This window comes from Sphaerodactylus townsendi, linkage group LG03 (assembly GCF_021028975.2).
Source record: "Sphaerodactylus townsendi isolate TG3544 linkage group LG03, MPM_Stown_v2.3, whole genome shotgun sequence".
In the NCBI taxonomy this organism is placed as follows: domain Eukaryota; kingdom Metazoa; phylum Chordata; class Lepidosauria; order Squamata; family Sphaerodactylidae; genus Sphaerodactylus; species Sphaerodactylus townsendi.
This window is the reverse complement of record NC_059427.1, coordinates 88,029,062-88,050,011: the sequence shown is the minus strand read 5'-3', so window position 1 is coordinate 88,050,011 and position 20,950 is coordinate 88,029,062. Positions and strand designations below refer to the sequence as shown.

At 39.2% G+C, this 20,950-nt stretch overlaps 1 protein-coding gene across 2 annotated transcripts in view; it reads right to left on the bottom strand.

Moving 5' to 3' along the window:
- Positions 1-1,531: 1,531 nt before the first annotated feature.
- The window catches only part of LOC125428416 (serine/threonine-protein phosphatase 2A catalytic subunit alpha isoform), a 75,979-nt gene continuing 56,560 nt past the window's right edge, over positions 1,532-20,950 (bottom strand). For both annotated transcript variants that reach the window (XM_048488476.1, XM_048488475.1), the window contains 6 exons: positions 6,664-6,873; positions 5,275-5,448; positions 5,023-5,112; positions 3,816-3,977; positions 3,085-3,203; positions 1,532-2,330 (listed from right to left, as the gene is read on the bottom strand). In XM_048488476.1, the coding sequence (XP_048344433.1) occupies positions 2,258-2,330; positions 3,085-3,203; positions 3,816-3,977; positions 5,023-5,112; positions 5,275-5,448; positions 6,664-6,873 (828 nt within the window). In that variant the 3' untranslated portion in view covers positions 1,532-2,257. The remainder of the gene's footprint in view (positions 2,331-3,084; positions 3,204-3,815; positions 3,978-5,022; positions 5,113-5,274; positions 5,449-6,663; positions 6,874-20,950) is intronic.

Here is a 20,950-nt window from a genome sequence, read left to right as displayed (position 1 = left end):
AAATTGTGCATTAGAGCTGCTGAAAAGCTCAACTCCTTCCTCTGACATTCACAAGTCCCACTATTATAAAACCCTCAACAAATATTTAGCACAAAATGGCTATCTGAATTAGGCAAGTATTTTATTTAAATCAATAAGCCCTCAGTCTCTAAGCGATACCTGCAACCTGTCTTTCTTTCAACTCATCATCTATGTCGAGAACTGCTGAATTTCCTTTTTCTGAGGATTATTAGGCCAGGATCCAATCCTTATACACATGAGTAGTGTTCTCCATCCAAAACTAAGGAATTTTCTTTTGATGGCAACCCCTCCCCCCCCCACCCCCAGGAAGAGGGGTGTTGCTAAGATCTTGGATCTTTCAGGGTGTATTGGAACTGCCACTGGAAAGGGAGGGGAGCTGAAAAGGGCCCCATATATAAGAGAAACACTGGCCACTAAACTTTGGATCCCAGCTACTAAACATTTAAAAGTGCTGTGCATAAACACAGAACAGAAGAAAGCAGTCATCAAGTGACAAGAGTGCCAAGGAAGTTGCTTAGGAAGGGGGAATCTAACGGGCAGCACCAGACAGAGGTGACATGGAGCTGCTGTATTCACTCCACTTCCATGTATACTAGAAAAACGGTCTCAGTCATCATTTCACTAGTAAAACGTCTAAGAATTAAACTCTTCTAAAAATGGAATATCTTCCCTTTAAATCACTGCATGTACAACTACACAAACACACTTCCAGTAAGTGGTATGAAATCCTGCTGTTAATAATTACAACTGGAACAGGTCGACCAAGTAAACTTAATACGCAGACTTTCTAGCTCAGTTTTATGAAATGTTCATCCTCTTCCCCGCTTTATCCTAGAAAACAATAATGCAAAGGTATGTGTGAGAGGACAACAGAAAACTAGTTAGAGATGAGAAATGATTTGGAGCCATACTGAACCAAGTTCCTATACCCTGTTTCCATCAACTGCAATCAGTTGCTACAGCACAGTGGCTAGGAGACTGATCTATGGTTTGATCCACAGGAAGATTTCCACAAGGAAAGGGAGGAACATTTTGCCTAACCATTTATGCCTGGGGCCCATCATTCCCCAAGAGCAACATTTCAGAGATCATTTTGAGTGACAGTAGAAGAGGAAGGCAAGCAAATCACACTCCACTGATGAAAAACCCTTTCATGAGCAGAAAGCCTCTGGTGGAATCAAATATATCTTACCACTTTCCCTTCTTCCACAGACAGCTAGTACAGGGATGCTATTCATGTATGCAAAAGAATATTATTTGTTCTGCATCTTTAAATACTTCTGGAAGGACTTTTTCAAAGAATCTCAACTGATTGTAAATGATACGATGTGCAAAAATTGCTAATAGAAGGTGAATGGATACCAACAGCCAAATGTTACACAGTTCTTTTTAAAATATTCATGTTTATAAGAGCTTATTCTGAGAAAAGGAAATTTTTGTATTTCAAATTTTTAAAACAATCCCACTGCATTTTGTATAACCTGTATTCGCTGTATGTTAAAAAAAACCATAAAAGCTAGTCATTTTTATTAAACAACATGTTACTGGCCAGCAATACATTTAAAAGTCAATGATTTTCTATACTTAGTTCACAGGTTTATTATGAAAAAATGCTGCAGCACTTTTCTGCAGCAACATCTTACAGAAAAAAAGCCTGTTCTGTTCAAAATAACTCACTATGATGGACACATACAAAGGACATTGTATAGGGAAAATGTGGGAAAAGCTGAGTGCAGACAAAACATAATTATACAATTAAATTAATGAGTTTTCCCTGAAAAGAAACAGTTTCAGAACACAAATAAGAATCAGTCTTGGTAATTGTTTAAAAATGTTCATTAAGCTTCAATGATCAATTGCTATCCTTATCTACAGTCATGCTGGAAAGCTATAGCTAAATGGAAAGTTAATTGTATTCACGAGGTGTTAAATGTCTACATTTTAATATTTGCAGTCTCTAGAGAAAGCAAAAGTAACTACAGGTAGAGCTATGCCAGAAACTGGTGGCTTGACCAACACGTTGCTTCAGCATGCAATGAACTGGTTCATTCTAAAGTGGTCACAGTCGCTGACAGACAAGAAGTTTTTGTACTTCAATATGGCACATCTTTTGGTCCATGTGAAAACAGGTTTGAATGTTAAATGTTTTCTGACACTTTGGAGTTACTGTTGCTCTTCCTATATCCTTTAGATCAACACATGGTTCATGGCAATACTGTACAAGTGTAAAAATTCATTACAGGAAGTAGTCTGGGGTACGACGAGTAACATGTGGTTCACCTCTGCGTGGTGCTGGATCAAACTGCAAACTGTAACGAAAAATACAATTAAAATTCCCCTAATTTGGATTTAAGGCCATTGTTAGACAGATTGCTCAAGATTGAAAGGTCAAGTTTTTTTTGCTTTCAAGTATGTGTCTTTACATTTCTCATACCATTCCATATGTAAAGATTAGTCATTTATATGATTCATTTCATGACTGTTGGCATTAACTTGAACTTTACAGTTTAGAAAAACAGCTTGTTATAGTACAAATGAACACAGAGCCAGAGCAAAGTCCAAATTAGCACCAAGATGTATCCTTTAACTTCAAAAGACTGATTTGTCAGAACTAATGCTGTAGAAGAGCCACGTTACCCAGACAGAACTTTCCTTTGCTCTATAAGAACGCTATACACTGTAGAATGAAAGAAGATAACAGTAATGATGAACAGGGGCACAGATGTTTTAATCCAAAGGGCATTTAGCAAATTTATGCTATTGTAGGAGCAGATGCTCAGAAGTCATATGAAGAGGCACACAAAAGCAATAGGGAATTTAGATCAATAGCCTTTGAGTTCACAGTCTTCTGTGGCTGGAAGTTAAATTAATCTTAGGAGCTACTCTATATGCACTTTTACTCTGAAAGATTACCAAGTTTTTAAAAAGATGTTCTGTGCACATTACATCTAAAGTATCTGACAGCTTTGTTTCCTACCAACAGAATAAATCTTTTCATTTTGATTAACAGCTAACCAAGGTTTGACAGCACACCTCAAAAGACAAATATTATTCAGCACTTACAATGAGTATTTCAGAGTATCATCAAGTTCCATGATTGCAGCCTGGTTTCCACAACGATAACAGTAATTTGGAGCACTGAAAATTGTTACTACATTTCGATCATGGCACCAATTGTATCCCTGAAAAAGCAAATGCAAATATTAGAGGGACAGAAATATCTCTACAAGAAAGTCAGCATATTCTTGTGGAAAAAGTATTTAAGTGAGGTATGATAGTACTAGGACAAACGAAGAACACAGCCATCTCATAGGGTACACCTCATTGGTCTATCCAACCAAGTACTGCCTATGCCAACTGGCAGAAGGTCTTAAGGTTTCCAACAGCATCTTAGACCAGAGCAGGACTTCACCTCTCTTGTTGTACTCCTCTCCACCCCTCAATTACACCCTCCCCCCCACCCCGGGGTCAGGGTTGCTTTAGCAAGAGTGCTCAGTGCAGGGAGGAGGTAATGAGGACTGGAGAAATGGTTTGGATCTAAACCAGAGATGCTTTTGAACAGAGATAAAGGTCATTTAAATTAGGACCCTCTATATGCAAATAATGTGTTCTACGACAGAACTGTAGGTTCTCAGAGTGGTCATCAGCCTTAGCTGCCCTTTGGAAAATGGAGTTAGAAACACCCCAGTTTACTGGGCTGTGAGGATAAAAAACAAAGTAATTTACATAAGGCACTACATGAAATAGGCCAATAGAACAGTCTGAAGCTCTAGAAAGAGTCAATATACACTTACCTCCATTACCAGCTGATGAGCTCTAGAAACCAAAGTAAGGCCGTTAGCATGGTTGAAAGTTTCTGAAATATCCTGTCCAAAAGTATAACCAGCTCCTCGAGGAGAAATGCCCCAACCACCACGGTCATCTGGGTCTGACCACAATAAGTCACACATTGGACCCTGAGAAAACATTTTTCAACATCATAAATTAGCCATGAGAAGTTGAGTATCATTAAAACAATACAGAAATTTAAAAAGGGGAGTCACAGTTACCCAATGAAACAGGTAATTGGGACCAACTGTTTATACTCATGGCAGATTACAAATCCAAGTGTAAAATATACAACTGAACTTCAAATAACGATCCTCTAAAAATGCCTGCAACTTATGCATCATCAATTGCCCGCACTATGAAGCCAACTGCAGTTTCCAGGTGGGCTTCACAGACAACCCTAACGTAGAGCACAGTACAGTGACCCAACCAAGAGGTTACAAGAACAGGGTTTAAGCCTGGCTAAGCTGGCCAAGAAATAAGAGAGAATTGGCAAACCCAATGCAGCTGTTAAAAAGCCACTCTCAGTCACTATATCACTCTGCTTTCAAACAGCAAGGCTAGGTCCACAAGCACTCCTATGCCCTTTACCTGATTTTCAAGTGTAAATTTCTACTCCATCTACCATAAGTGGATATAGTCCCTTCAAACCACCAGCATTCCTGACTAGCACTACTATTTATATGGGAGTATGTGGCAGCATGTTGCTTTCTTCCCATGCCTGAATCTGGCTCTTTTTAAAAGGGGAATGCTTCCTCACACTATCTATTAAACACCAACTGCAGTGAGCTGGATAGCTAGCAGTATCGCTATTCACTGCATTACCACACATTCCTTGCAAGAACAGATTCCCCAGACACTGCCATCACCACATATGGCATCTCTTCAAAAACAGCATGTAGTCAAGGAAACAACTTCCCTTCCCTATCCAAGTGAGCAATGTCAAGATGTACACACCTGAACCTCTCCCCTCTATAAGTGGAGAGTTAGATCAAACACATCCTTATTAACAAGGTGGCGTGCCAACAAACAGGAGAAATTGCACCAACTATCTGACCAGAGGCAAAAGTCAAAAGCAATTGAGAAATGTTTAAATGCTTATTACTAATCAGACTTACAAATAATTTGCAACATGAGATACTGTGGTTAAACAAGAACCAAACAGCATATTACCTCATGTGGAACTTCCTGCAGGCGATCAAGTGCTCTGATATGATCCAGTGTATCTATAGATGGGGAAAGTCCACCATGTAAACAGAAAATCTAAATAAAAAAAGACATTGTATTAGTTCCAAGTGCCACCAGTTCATTATAGAAGCTCTACTAAGAATTCCCGGCAGTTTGCATAGAACATCCCAACAGCTAATATCAGATCATGCATTCTACCTTGCACCTCTATTAGTAACATATCAATTTCCTATATACCTGTCCATCCACCAAGGCAGTTAGAGGAAGATAGTCAAAAAGATCTGTGAAATATTTCCAAACGTTTGCATTTCCGTATTTCCTTAAACACTCATCATAGAAGCCATATACTTGTGTTATCTGTCTGCTTTCATGGTTCCCTCGAAGGATAGTAATACGTTCACGATAACGGACCTACAAAACAGGACAAATAGACTGAATAAATTGTATTTGTTTTCCCACAACTATTCCTAAAAGAAATACTAGGCCAAATCATAGCAAGGAAGTCCAAGCAGGAAAAAAAAGGTCATCTACATCTAAACTACTTTCAATATAGGATGATGATGATGATCATCATCATCATCATCATCATCAAATATGACACCTTAGTATGGACATTAAAGTTGAAAACACCTAGATGTCACTTCTATGCTTCTCTTCCATACACGCTAAATTTTTTACTTACCTCTGGGAACACAATAATATACAAATATAATTCTAAGGCTCAGTAGTGCAGTAATGCTCTATACATAGGTGTCAAACTTGCGGCCTTCCAGATGTTATGGACTACAGTTCCCATCATCCCCTGCCAGCATGATGCTGGCAGGGGATGATGGGAACTGCAGTCCATAGGATCTGGAGGGCTGCAAGTTTGACACCTGTGCATATGTTCCAGCTGGATAAATTCTGATACTTTACATGGTTATTCTGGGATAGATTCCATTTTAGGCTTGAAACAATCCCACCACACTCTTTAGGTTTAGTACATACCGTGTTTCCCCAAAAATAAGACAGGGTCTTATATTAATTTTTGCTCCAAAAGATGAGTTAGGGCTTATTTTCAGGAGATGTCTTTCCCCCCCATGATTTTGTGCTCCCCCCACCCCAACGTGACCAGATCAGATGCACCAGGGGATCTGTAACTAGGGCTTATTTTGGGGGTAGGGCTTATATTTCAAGCATCCTCCAAAAAATCCCAAAAAACCATGCTAGGGCTTATTTTCGGGGTAGGTCTAATTTTCGAGGAAACACGATAGTCCAAAAGTAATTATGATTGTGATTTTATTATTCTTATGATTGTTGACTGTATTGAATCTGAAGTTGATTGTTATTGTTTAACTATGGGTGTAAACCACCCTGAGTCTGGCCTCTGATTGGGTTAGCACGGGATAGTAAATTTAATAAACTAAATAAATAGAAGTTCTAAACACACAACCTAAAAGCAAGTTAACTGCATTATCTTCAATAGAATTTCATACAGTGGTGTACAGTACCTCCAATTCTAGTGAATCAATTAGACTTACTCAAAATATTGAGCCATTATGAAAATCTTCAGTATCCCAATGTTAGTTCAATTTGCACTTAACAGATGTCATAGTCTCTTTAATAAGAATCTAAAAATGCTATTACCTTGAGAGCTACCAAAAGCGTCACTGTTTCAACAGAGTAATAGCCCCTGTCAACATAGTCCCCCATAAACAAATAATTTGTGTCAGGTGATTTGCCTCCAATTCTGAAAAGTTCCATGAGATCATGAAATTGTCCATGGACATCTCCACAAACTGTGACTGGGCATCGTACTTCTTGTACATTGGATTCTTTTGTCAATATTTCTTTAGCCTACAACACAAAAGCAAAATGTTATATGGAACAGTCAAAACAAACAAACAAAGAACCTTTAATGGCATTACAACATTATATACATAGATCCACTTAACCCAATAGAGGGAAGCTAAAATAAATGGACAGGTAGAGAAGGCTGATGTTCAGGATTTGCTTCTAAAGCGTTGTTTTATATACAGGTCCAAAAATTTGGTGACTGCATCGTTTACATCACTACTGGAGCTGTCCAACAGAAAGGTGATCTTTTGCAAGTCAGATGCATACTCTTTTTTGAGTAGCAGAGGTGACAGGTGTTTGACTCTAGGTCCTGTGTAAAGTGGACAATAAAGTAGAATATGATCTATAGAGTCTACACAGTTCCCATTGTATATGCATAGCCTTAGGTGGTAAGGGGTTTTAATGTATCTCCCTGTCGATACGGCTGATGGAAGGGCATTGCAACGGGCCAGCATCATTGCTCTACAGAGCCTGGGCACGGTTATCTGGTGCAGGTATTGAGCCCCCTTATTACCAGTGTAGGTGATGCCTACAGCTAAAGGAGAGCAAGTCCTGGAAGCCTTTTCGAGTAGGGTCTGACGTTCCTGGTCAAACAACCTTCTCCTCAGAAGCTGGAAAGTCTCTTTAGAAGGTAGCATGGCCAGATAATCCAAAGAGTAGCCTAATTTGTTGATTTTTGTTTCTATAATGCCCCACCATTCCGAGTGACAAGAAGTCTTGAGGGCTTTATATGACAAGGAGGCTGCATCACGGTTGAAACAGATGCGCAGCCAATATTTGAGCGTGGCAAGCCATGCTCTTGTCTCTAAGAGATGTTGCCCGGTTTCGAGGCACAGGGTGGCGTAAGGCACGCAGTGAGGCATGCCCAAAAGATTAAATAAGAAGCGAGATTGTACTCGCTCAGCTGTGTTGGACCAGGAGCCTATCCAAAGTGGGACTCCATATAATAGTTGCTGGGCCACCTTGGTGTTAAAGACTTTTAATGCTGCAGGCACAAATTGATGGCCCTTGTTATAGAAAAAACGTAGGATTGCTGATACACTGACCATGGATCTTGTAACAACATGTTCTCTGTGGCTGGCCCAACCCCTCTATAATGGAGGTGCACTCCTAAATATTTAAAGCATTTGACCTGTTCCAATTAAATTGTCTTCCTAGCACCCAACGAGATGGCTTCCAGGATTTTGAAAACACTACAACCTTCGATTTTTTGAGAGTTGAGTGTCAGGCCATTGGTTGTACAGTATTCGTTGCAGGTTGCTAGGAGTCGCTTCATGCCGATTTTGGTGTACGACAGCAAAACTGCGTCGTCGGCATATAGCAATAGGGGGATTGGATGTCCATCTAAATTTGGGCAGTGTGAGTTTACAGATTTAAGTTTGCTTGCTAGGTCATTTAAATAAAGATTAAAAAGAACTGGTGCAAGGACACAGCCTTGTTTTACTCCCTTGGAGACAAATATTTTGGGTGTAAGCGATCCCTCCTGATTGCATTTGATTTGGCAAACTGTGTTATGGTGTAACACCTTGATTAGGGAGATCAATCTATTCTCTACACCCATTTTTCCAAGTTTAGCCCATAGCTTATCTCTTGGGACAGAGTCAAAGGCCCCCTTGATGTCCAGGAATGCTGCATACAATGGCCTTTTGATTTTATTACAGGTTTTGGTTATTAGTTGGTTAATGACCATTATGTGATCGAGGGTAGATTTACCTTTGCAGAACCCTATCTGCTCAGGTCCTAGAACTCCATTTGAGATGACCCAATTATTCAATCTGGTTAGTAAGAATTTTGCATAAATTTTCCCCGGTATTGATAGTAGGCTAATTGGCCTGTAGTTTTCTGGAACATGATGGTCACCTTTTTTGAAAATAGGGACTATTATAGCCTTTGTCCAGGCCTCTGGGATTAAGCCAGTTTTATTGATTGTTGTAAAAAGGGAGGCCAAGAGTGGGGCCCACCAATCCACATGCTTTTTAAATATCTCAGGTGGTAATGCATCGGGGCCTGGCGCCTTACCTGGCTTGAGTTGTTTAATCATAGACGCTACTTCTGTTGGGGTGACTGTAGGCCAATCCATGGGAATATCCAGGGATGGCAGGACTTGAGTTGCGAGGCCATACTCTTCAGCACTAAAAGTGTTCTTGTAATGCTGGTACCAGGCCTCAATTGAAATGCCAGCGGACAGGTTGTTGTTAATCCTAGAGCTACTGGACACTATTTTCCAGAAAGATCTGGTGTCATTGGAATTGGTGGCCTGAATGAGTTTTTCCCACTCTGCATTGATAATGGACATTTTAATGTCCTTTAGCCGCTGGCTGAGCCGTTTTTTAATTGAAAAGTATGTATCGGGAATGGAAGGCTCATTATTAGCTCTCTGCCATGAATACAGGGCTCTAAGTTGTTGTTTCAGATGTTGACATTCCTGGTCGAAGGCATCTGCCTGGGGTCTTTTTACTTTCTTTGGCTGATGGGTGGTGTTGACTGCGCATAAGGCATTAATGTGCTGTACTAACTCTTCATATAGGTTCAGCAATGAGTCCGGAGACTCATTTTGTATTATTTTGGAGTGTATTTCTCCAAAGGTTTGGCTGCTTATTAATTCACAGAGCTGCTTCTCTGTTTGGGAAGACCAGTTGATTTTTAAATATGGGGGAGCCAGGTCGTTATTCTTCTTAAGTGGCAAAGATTGATCCCCGGCAAGGCTAATTTCCAAGGAGAGCAGAAGATGGTCGCTAGCACTATGGTGGTCAATATGGAAGTCTTTTACACCTGCAAAGAGGTCAGGGGAAACTATAACATAGTCTATCACACTACAACCTCTGCTAGAGAGGAAAGTATATGGAACAGTCATCTCTTTAGACTATCTATTATTCATTCTGAACTATTCTACTAGTCCACCCTTTTCTATTTCAGCCCGACATATTAAGCATATATTCCTGGAAGCATAACTGCCTTTAGGACTGTAATGCTTGCATTTTTACCAACACACTGTACAAGTCTTCCCCATCAAGCCCAAATAGAAACCTATTCTCTGGGGAAGAATAATTTAGAGCGGAACATTTTTTTTTCTTATTTCAGTTCTTTGATAAAGAGATTTACCCCATCTTGTTCAAAAGCTACATGCTGAAAGTTGATTTACCAAAGTTGCAACAATGTTAGCAAACCATCATCATCCATCCCTAACAGCTTGGATCCAGTCTGGCTCTTCCTTGAATGCCACAATTTCCACAGAGTTACCCTCCTCACCCATAGCAGCCCAAAATGCCCTCTTCCCAAAATCCTGTTTTTGGGGACAAGAGCTTTTCCTATGTTCATGTGAGAGTCTCAGACCACATGTGCAAAAATGTTATATTCAAGTAAGGAATCCCCATTGAGGTGAATGAGGAAGATGTTCCAGATGAGGGAGCTCCAAACATGCACTGGTGCCAGAACAAGCTACTGGGGATAAGGGTAGAATGACGCATGCAACATATAAATAATCACACTGGAATCCCAATTTTTTTTAAACGAAAGCTAACATAGCTCTTACTGACAAAAGGTATTAAGGCATCAATGAATTTTCAATTAGTTTTCTGTGGTTCCCTCAATTAACCATTCTTTTGCTGAATGTTACTAAAAATAACACAAAATGTATTTTATGTTTACTCAAGACTTTGATTCCATTTTAAACACACACATAAATAGATTCAGTGACGTCACCATACAGAGAAGTAATATTGTCCAACATCCTCTTCCAAATGTATTATAGGTCATATCTCTTCTACAAATTCTAAAACATCTGCAGACAAATAGTCCGCATACACATACACATCACAAAAACCTGAATCACTTTTTCCATCAAACTTTCATACTAGCTTCTTTTCCTCTTATACACAAACAATCTAATCAACCTTGCAGACGTACAACTGTTATTCTGGATATTTTATTCCTTCTTCAGATGCCGTAAGAAATACACAGATCCAGAAATACTGCATTTTTGCAGCATTTTCATCATACATAGTACATACCATAAATGCGTCAGGTGGCAAAATTATCATAGAATATGAATAGATTCACTAATTAATATCAAACTACTTTCAAGCACCTTTTAAAAATAAATGCAACATTTGAAGTACATGACGCCTATATGTTTTTCTCTAAACATGTAGTTTGGTAAACTTTAGTAGCATAAGCATCAGCTGTACTAAACACAAACAAAGGAGGCTGAGAGACTTAGTACTTTAGAAAGATGATTAGCTTCCTAAGTCTGTAGTCAGACTCCCCCGGGGGCAACTGTGGAAATTTAAACCATCCCCCATTATGGCATTAATACCAGGTTTAGAAAGAGAAGCATCTGTTGAGGGGATAAAAGAACCTTTCAGACCAGTTTCTGTGAGAACTAGGCTTCTCCTGAGTACAACCTCTGTAAAGACACTTCTCTAGTGTTCTTAGGTGTTTTATGCTGCTTCCTTATTTTTGATGACACCAAAAGCTTTCACCTTAGAATTCTTACTTGGACCTAAAAAACAGGATAGCTTATTGTATATGATAGAATGACAGAAAGGTCAAAACAGGGGATGGGGGGCTCTGAGGTAAAAGGTAATTCCTTTACTTTAAATAAAATAGTGGTTGTTCTTAAACTTAATTTATTTTCAAATAAAATCAGTGTAACCATTTATTAACAGTCTGGTTAATAAACTTAATGGTTTCAGTATGGTGTACAGCTCTTGCATACAAAGGACAACACGAAGGACAACAAGCTTCGTTTCCACAAACTTGGGCTCATTCCGCACATGCAGAATAATGCACTTTCAAACTGCTTTCAGTGCTCTTTGAAGCTGTGTAGAATGGCAAAATCCACTTGCAAACAGTTGTGAAAGTGGTTTGAAAATGCATTATTTTGCGTGTGCGTAAGGGGCCTTAGTTTCCTAAATTGCCACTTAGGCTCATAACTTTCACACAGGCTTATTTTCTTCAATTGGCACTTAGGCTAAAATCCTCCACACAGATTTATCTCACTCTATAGCATCTCACTCAATTCTCTCTTGCCACTCTCATACAAAAAACCTCACACAAAGCCTCTCTGAACCAACCAATCAACCCCACCGCCTGGGGTACAGCTATCATCCAATCATAACAAATTTCAATCATTCACCCAGCCTCCCTGTTGTTTACTCTTCAGGCTTGAATTTTAAATCACAGCAACAGACACAAAATTCCACATTTGAACCTAGAAATAAAACATATTCAAAATATTTACATGCTGAAAAATCAGATCCTAGTTTCCCCCATCTCCTCCTGTACGTTCTTCAATAGAGAGCTGACTGCAGATGCAGGAGACTTCTGACCAGTTTTAACAAGAACAGAAACAGCAACAAATGGTTAGATGGAATGTCATCACCAGCTGAATCTTGTGGGGGACTAATAACCGGTTGGAGGCGATGGACACACTTGAGTCACAGACCTAGTAACACTTAGAGGCTTCAAGTTAGTCATCCACTGAGCCACTGTAGCATTTAATCAACCTGCTGCAACATGTAGAGTCCAAAATTATGTCACTATGGTAGGGCTTTGATTTTAACACGTTCTCAATCATACCTGATTAAACAGCTGTAATAATCAGGCCGACTTTCTAGAATTAAATCTTTCTGCATTTAAGTCCAATATATTGATACATAAGCAAACACCTGACATGGATTCAGACATCAGCATCTCTCCAATCCTAGTTTTTATTTGTAAAAAAAGAAAATTCCTAGCCATTATGAGTGTGGGAACAGGTTTGGAAGTATGTTTGAAGACCAACAAGAAGGTCTCCTTGTGATGTGCATTACTGGAAAAATTAAAATTGGATTTTTTTTCCCATGAAGTTTTCTAATTCCCAGAATGGAGGGTGAATGGGTTTAGCATATTTGACTTTCATAGTAAGCAAATGTTCAAAGTACTCCTTGTTAATTCCATGCTTTCAATAGCAACAATTACTTGAACTGAAATATCTGATTAGGAAAGATGGACAATGCATGGTTTAAATCAGAGGTGGGATGCAGCCTATTTGCACCTATTCGGTAGAACCGGTTGCTAAAATTTTCTCAGTTCGGAGAACCGGTTATTAATGATTAACTCCACTAGGGACAAGGGGGTAATCTCTGTCCCTGGGTACAACAAATCTCGTCAAGTGGGGAATGCAAAATTGCCCCCCAGGGTCCCCTGCGGCCCCCCTGCCCCCCATGGCACCCCCCCCGGCACCCCCCCATGTGTGTATGAACTGTATGAAATAATACAATATATAGTAATTCTATTTTTTTTCATTGGTATAAAGGTTGGGAAAGTATTATAGGTAAAGATTTTTTATTTTCTTTTTTTCCCTTGAAATTTATATTGGAAAGAGAGGAGTTTAAACTACTCTTTTAGATTAAGGATTTTGGATCTCTCCCTCTGTTAGTTTTCTTTCAAGTGGAATAGATAAAGTAGTTATGGGAATCTGAAGGGGAAGTAGAAAGTAGGGAGGAAGGAAAATATGGGAAGGAGGGAGGCAATATAGGATGTTTTAGTTGGAGGGAGTTGAGAGAGATGTTTGTAATATGTTAACAATTGCAAACAGTTTTTGGTTTCTCTCCTTACTTATATTATTTAAAATCAATCAATATAATTATATAAAAAAGAAATAATACACTACCTTTCGGTATATTGCTTTTTTAATACTTTAAACAGTCATTATTTGAATCTAGAGGTGAGGCGAAGGGAACTGCACCTGGGACGCACGCGCCCTGTGTCCTTGCCACAGCCCTGCCCAGGAATGCCCTGCCCCAGAATGCCTGGCCACGCCCCCATCGTGCCCCACCCAGCCCCATTGGCACTACACCACTGTTTGAATGCCACCACCATTGGAACCTGTTACTAAAATTTTTGAATCCCACCGTTCTGTTCAAACAAATTCAAAGCATTTCATTATTTTATTGGAATATTATTTCTTTGAAAAGTAAGTAAGGTTGGAGTGCATACTTCTCATATGGTGTTTAACTATTAGAAAAACCCACAATCCACTCAGAACTATTGGCATACAAAAGCTGCAATCATAAACATACATACCATTGAACTCAACGAGATTTACTTCTGAGCAAATATTAGTACATTTGTTTTAGCATCCCTAAACAAATGTGCATATTATGTGGATGTCCACTCACTGGGGTGTCTCATCATTTCCACGGTTAATTATATCTATCAAATTGGTAGTTACAACTGATTGAATTGAAAACAACATTTCTATTTATGCTAGAGCTCTTGAATAAGTGGAAACAAAGAACAAGGCTACAGCAACCACTTCTAAGTCAAAGCTTGCCACATCACCACTTGGCAAGATATGGTGCAACCAATTCCTGACTTCAGGAAGTGAACTAACAGCCTCTTCATTCTGAAAACAGCTTCCCAAAGTACAACACGGAAGAGAGAGAAGTTGAACAGCATTGTTAAAAGCATCTGGGTAAAAATTAAGGGGAGGGGGAAGAATCTCACTGTGCGGGTCTATTACAGACCCCTAAGCCACACTCAAGACCTGGATGATGCCTTCCTGGAACAGATGACCAAACTTTAAGAAAGGAGAGAATTAGTAGTAATGGGAGATTTAAGGTCCAACAAATTCTTTACTTGCCATAGTCCAGAATGTGGAAGAGGCAACAAGGAGATTGGTTATTTTAGATCCGCTGCTAACCAACAATGATGACCTGGTTGATAGGGTGGAAGTGATAGATTCTTAGGTAGAAGTGTCCATATTCTCCTGGAGTTTGTTATACAGTGCCAAGCATAGTCAAACACACATTTTAGACTTTAAGAAAGCTGATTTCAGTAAACTTGGGAAACTACTGGATGTGACCCCATGGTTAAGCATACTAAAAGAGATGGGAGTGTATGACGGTAAGTAAGATCTTGAAGGCACAATTTCAAACAGTTCCAATGAGGAAAAATTGGAGGGGTTTAAGGAAACCAAGATGGATGTCTAAAAAACTTTCAACTCTTTAGAGAGTTTTAAACAAAGGCTATCGGTCAGGAATGCTGATTGTGTATTCCTGCATGGTGAGACTGGATAGTCCTTAGGGTTTCTCCCAATTCTATGATTCTAAGAGTTCTATCTCAGTCTTCTCCCTGCTAGTTTTCTATGGTCTATTATGCATAGCAGGGGTGAGGCGGGGGAGGAGTTGACATTAGTGGGCTTGTTCCTGGCCCCTGCCGGCATTGAGCCGGCAAGCCCCAGTTAGGACTTAAGCCAGCCTATTGCGGCCCATAGAGGCTTTTTGACGGCAGGGAGGTTTTGGGGGATGGGGGGGGAGGTGGCCAGGCAAAGCCACAGCTCCACAGTCAGATGCCAGGTCATGGATGAGGCTATAAGGCATTAATTATTTTAAGCGTCATAACTATGCTAATACATACACTATTATTTTAATAACATGGGGTGTATTTTATTTGGGTGCTGTGTGGTTTCCAGGCTGTATGGCCGTGTTCTAGCAGCATTCTCTCCTGACGTTTCGCCTGCATCTGTGGCTGGCATCTTCAGAGGATCCTCTGAAGATGCCAGCCACAGATGCAGGTGAAACGTCAGGAGAGAATGCTGCTAGAACACGGCCATACAGCCGGAAACCACACAGCACCCAAGTGATTCCAGCCGTGAAAGCCTTCGACAGTGTATTTTATGTTTTTTGAACAGCAAACTAAAAGTAGATTTAGTAGGAAAGCTAGTATGGCATATATTTCCATTTTTCCTTTGAAAAGAGGAGGAAGCAGGTTTTTCCGCATAGCTTCAAAGTTTCAAGAAGTTTTCATCTATAATCTTGACAGGCCACACATTCAACTTTCTCAGGTCTCAGAAATTAAGAGAAGGGTTAGACCTGGTTAGTATTTGGATGGAAGACCACCAAGACAAGTCTTTTCCAAATGTTTATAGGCCTTCACAGCCCTAACTTTGCCATTCTTCCAGTGAGCTCAGGCTAGTAAGCAAGTTCCTAACCCTCCAAATCATATCCTTAAAACAAACCTGTGAAATAGGTTGGCCTGAGAATTTAAGATTGGTCCAAGACCATTGCAAGCAGCCCTGTGGCACAGAGGCCAAGGTTATTTATTTTTATTGGATTTATTGGAGTCAGCCTTCCATTTTTCCAAGGTTAATAAAATGAATACCCAGATTGTTGGGGTAAAATGTAGATGACCAGGGAAGGCAATGGCAAACTACCCCATAAACATAGTCTTCCTAATAAACATCATGAGCAGTAATGACTCAGTTAACACTGCCCGAAGCTCTTCGGGGATGGGGCGGAATATAAATCTAAGTAAGTAAGTAAGTAAGTAAGTAATAAATAAATAAATACCTTTACCTTTGTTTCCAAGATTGTTCAGTGACATTCTTGGCTGCAATACAACCTAAGTCCACTACACAATATTAGTTCTCTATCCACTTACATGCACACTGCTTTAATGCAAAATAACTGGGCTTAGATCATTAGATGTGAATACCTACAAGTATTACTAGATGCTAAAGAAGCTGTTATAATTAATAAAAACTGAATTAGAAGAACAAACTTAGATATGAACCTAAGAGCTGAACTACAAGTTTCTAATTCCAGAAAACAGTAATTTATATCTATTGCTCATAATACGTCTTAATTCCAAAAAACACGTATGGCTTCAAGTATCATCTACCAGAAACATTTGGAAGGAGCTGTCTTGCCCATGTTGTATGGAGCAAAATGAAAGCTAGCAAATGAAGTGAAGAGTTTGGGAATTTTATTTTATCCCAATTTATCATCAAATTAATAGACTTGTAAAATGTTCTTTAGGCCCCTTCCGCACACGCAAAATAATGTGTTTTCAAACCACTTTCACAACTGTTTGCAAGTGGATTTTGCTATTCCGCACAGCTTCAAAGAGCACTGAAAGCAGTTTGAAAGTGCATTATTCTGCATGTGCGGAATGAGCCTTTGACTGCAATTAGACTCTTTTGAGCTTGCCCAGGCTGATCTGTAACTCTTTGTCTTGAAGAGCCAACATGCTCTATATGAAACTAGTCCCTGCAAAGAGATCCCAAAGCTTCAACTGAAACAGAACATAGTTCTTCGTTTATTAACTAGAGATTGGGGGTTTGGTCATATTGTCCTGATTCTTCATTATCTACACTGGCTATTATGTCCCTTCACGTCAATTTTTTTTAATTTTTCCATTTATTGATGTAAGTTAATTAATACAAAGATAGTTATAACATTATACAAAGGTAAATATATAAATTACAAACACACATTTTCGTAGAAGGTACAAACAACATAATTCATTAAAATAATAAATTTGCTTCCCTACTCGGGAGGTTCGTAGTTAATCCTTTCTCTTACTACACCTCTCTTCCTATGTTAATAAGAAAATAGGTAACCTTCAGGTCAAATTTAAGGCAGTGGTTTTGATGTATGAAAGCTATACATAGTGTGGGATCAACACTCCTGAAGTTTCTCCCAGTATGAACTCTTTTACCAACTTCATCACTCCAGAGCTCTCTTGTTTCATTACCTCTGCCAAGGTTCAAACATGTTACTTCTTGGCTGTGGCACATGTTCTTTGGAACAGATTCTCAGGGACCTGAAGAGGATTCCCACTTTGCTACAGTTTTGGAAGCACACTAAAGCCTATTTAGAAAGGTTTTTGATGGCAACTGAACTGAATGAATTCAAAGTCTATGCAGCTGAGTTCCTTTGGCATAGATCTTTCTGAGCCAGCTTCCTGTCTTTTGGGCTTTAACATTCATAAGCTGACTTGAGCCACCGTTTCACAGAGAGAAAGCTGGGGTATAATTATGTTAATAAAAAACACTGTGCTAACCAATAGACCGTAATATAAATTACATTGCCTACTATTAAGTGATACCAGTTAATTTTTCAGTCCAAAGCAGAGTTTGCTTAGGGGGAAGAAAACTTGATCTTACAAGAGTTTCCAGATGCCAGAGCTCTCAGAATTGGCTGTAACCATGAATGGAAGCCTTTTCAAACTCTTGTTCAGTAGCAATCAAGCTTCAATGCCTTTGTAGGTTCCAAAGCCAAGGGTGTTAAATACAAAACTCAAGGGCATACTGATAAACTCACCTCACTAGGATTCTGAGCATCTCATCACTGCTCTTCTAACAGCTGGAGAAGTGAGTCACCATTCTACTTCCCTACATCACTGCAACTCAAAAGAACCAAATACTGTACAGTGTCATTGAAGGGGTGCACCAGACAGAAGGGAAAGGCAGAAGTTCTCAAATGCTTGCTAGGCTAGGACTGAAAAAACAAGGATGGGCTGAGGTAGAAAAAATACTCTGCACCAGATATATAACTGGCACCTTGAATTCTTTTAATATTAAGTGAATACCAGGTATTCTGCTATGTTAATGACTAATGTTTTATACAAATAAAATACTAGATGCCTTTACTATTTAACATGCAGTGGCATAAACCAAAAACACATGTTATGAGTCCTATCACCACTACACCAAGCAAAATGAGAACTCTTCATGAATTTACAGAGAGACCACAGCAGCCCTATATTTAAATAACAAATACCTTTTCTAAACAAGAAACTATTTATAATCCATCTTTATAGTCCACAATCAAAGCCCTCCTAACTCCTTGTGGACAGCAAAAACTTTATAACACAGAAGGCAAAGTTCCTGGGAGTGGTACCGGAGACAGCTACTTCTGCTTCACTTGTTTTATTTACTTATTTGGATTTATTTGTTTGGATTTATTTGTATTTTCACATCCTGCATGTGAGCTCCAAAGACATCTGGTGAGCCACTGCGAGTAGCAGAGTGCTGGACTAGATGGACTCTGGTCTGATCCAGCAGGCTCTTTCTTATGTTCTTATTTACTGTTTTTCCCTAAAGGCTCAGGTGCGGTTTCCATCATCTGGTACAATAATACATAAAATCATAAATACATTAAAATTACACTCTAAAATATTATTTAAATTTAAAATCTCTCAACCTAAATTCCTGTAGGCCATCAGTTCAGTTTGCACAAGTCCCATCTTCTGTTATAACTTTACTAACCTCTGCAGATGTATCAGGGGAAACTAAAAAAAAAGGGGGGGGGAGAGAAAAGGAAAAGAAAAGGAAAGTTAGGAAAAGGGGGGAAAGAAAATAGGAAGGGAGAAACAAGGAAAGAACACCTGCTTCCGGGCCACTCCTCCACTGGCAACATGTTGTCTTAAGAACTCTTAACCATGTATCACATATTTCCTTGTTCAGTTTACATGAGGCTCCAGATATTGTTACACTTTACTGGCATTGCCTGCACTTGCCGTGTTTCCCCAAAAATAAGACCTACCCCGAAAATAAGCCCTATCATGATTTTTCAGGATTTTTGGAGGAGGCTTAAAATATAAGGCCTACTTCAAAAATAAGCCCTTCCGGTAGTTACAGATCAGATTGGTGTGATCCAGCAGGGTGCTCCCTGCCAATGAAGATGCAGCTTGCATCACATGTAACAGGGAAGCAACGGGGCTGCCACAAGTCCGCCTTCATGAATTGTGAAGGTACCATATTTCCCCTAAAATAAGCCCTACCCCAAAAATAAGCCCTAATGCATTTTTGTTGCAAAAATTAATATATGACCCTGTCTTATTTTTGGGGAAACACAGTAGGATAAAAAAATGTTTTTGCATAGTTGAAGGCAGTTGCTCTTTTACTTTTTTGTGGTCTCTTGTACTCTGTATTTATTATTTATATATTAAAAGTATTGATACCCCACCTTCCTATTGTCCATATTCAAGGTAGCTTACAGAACAAAAACCAACAATAACCAGTAACAATAAAATCCAATACAACAGAATAAAATGACACAATGCCATTAAAATTTTAAAACAAAATTCACCTAAAAAAACTAAATCACAGCTTGCTAAGATCTCAACTATGAGAACTAAATGTTAAAGGTTGTCCAAAATAAAAACGTCTTCACTTGATAAAAGAAGGATAGCAAGGAAGGAGCTGGGCTTCCATACCTTTGTGATCTCTCTCTCCCTTTTCCACACACCCCACCCTAAAAGTCCAGAAGACTCTTAGAAACAGAGCTGTATGGCAGATGTCAACTTCCAGAAATAGTAAAGCCATGGGAAACTAATTTTTGTCCCAGACTTTGAAAAAAACAGAATTTTTTAAAATAGGCAATAGTTTATTAAATTTAAATTTATTTAAATTTATTTTTAAATTATTTAGAACTGGAAATGTAAAATTACAGTGTGTTATATTTATGACATTTAAATGTATAAATGCCTTTATTACCAATAAACATTGATAATACAAAATTGGTTTTCTACCTCAGAGAGCAAAAAATAAAATACAGGTGCTAAGACTGCACAGGGAACAATAGGATGAAGATCTCTATACTTTTTTCCACCGAAAAATAAAAGTAGAAATGTATATTAATCCACCACATGCTTGACTTTCTTTGTTCTAGGATGCTCTGCTTGGGTCCTAGTGCCTTGGGGCCAGAACTAGGTAGTTCATTTTGAGTTATGCACAAGGGAAAAAAGAAGTTGCCAGGAAATGGCAGAAGAACACTGCAGAAAAGGGCCATAAATTACAAGGTACGTTTGAGAAATGATTCATCATCAACCACACTTTATTCAATGATTTGCTGTACAGTGCACCATTTTCCAAGTTTGTAAACTGTGCTGAAAAAGTTATTCTGATGTTTGCTTTTCCAGGAAATTTGTTGAAAAAGAACACCACAGTGGACCAGGGCAGCATGCAAGTCCTCCTCTGAAATCCTTCCCCAGCATTCGGCAAGGAAGGCACATCTTCAGCTCTCCTTCCCCTAAAGTAGAATTAGATGTAGAGATTCACTTGTAAAGTGGAAAACCTGGTATTGGCAGTTGCGGAAATTAACTGTCTTCTTTTCTATTTTTGCCTTCATTTTTAGATGCTCAGACCCCAAGCTGTCACCTTGACAGAACTCCTGGGGAAAGGGGAGCCAGTTATAAAAGGCAGCCACATCACCTAAGGTACAACCTGTGAGGCTGTACTGGTGTGTGAACTTGGCAAGAGAGGAAGGTCAGGGTGTGGTCCACATGGTGAAACCCCCTCCCTCTC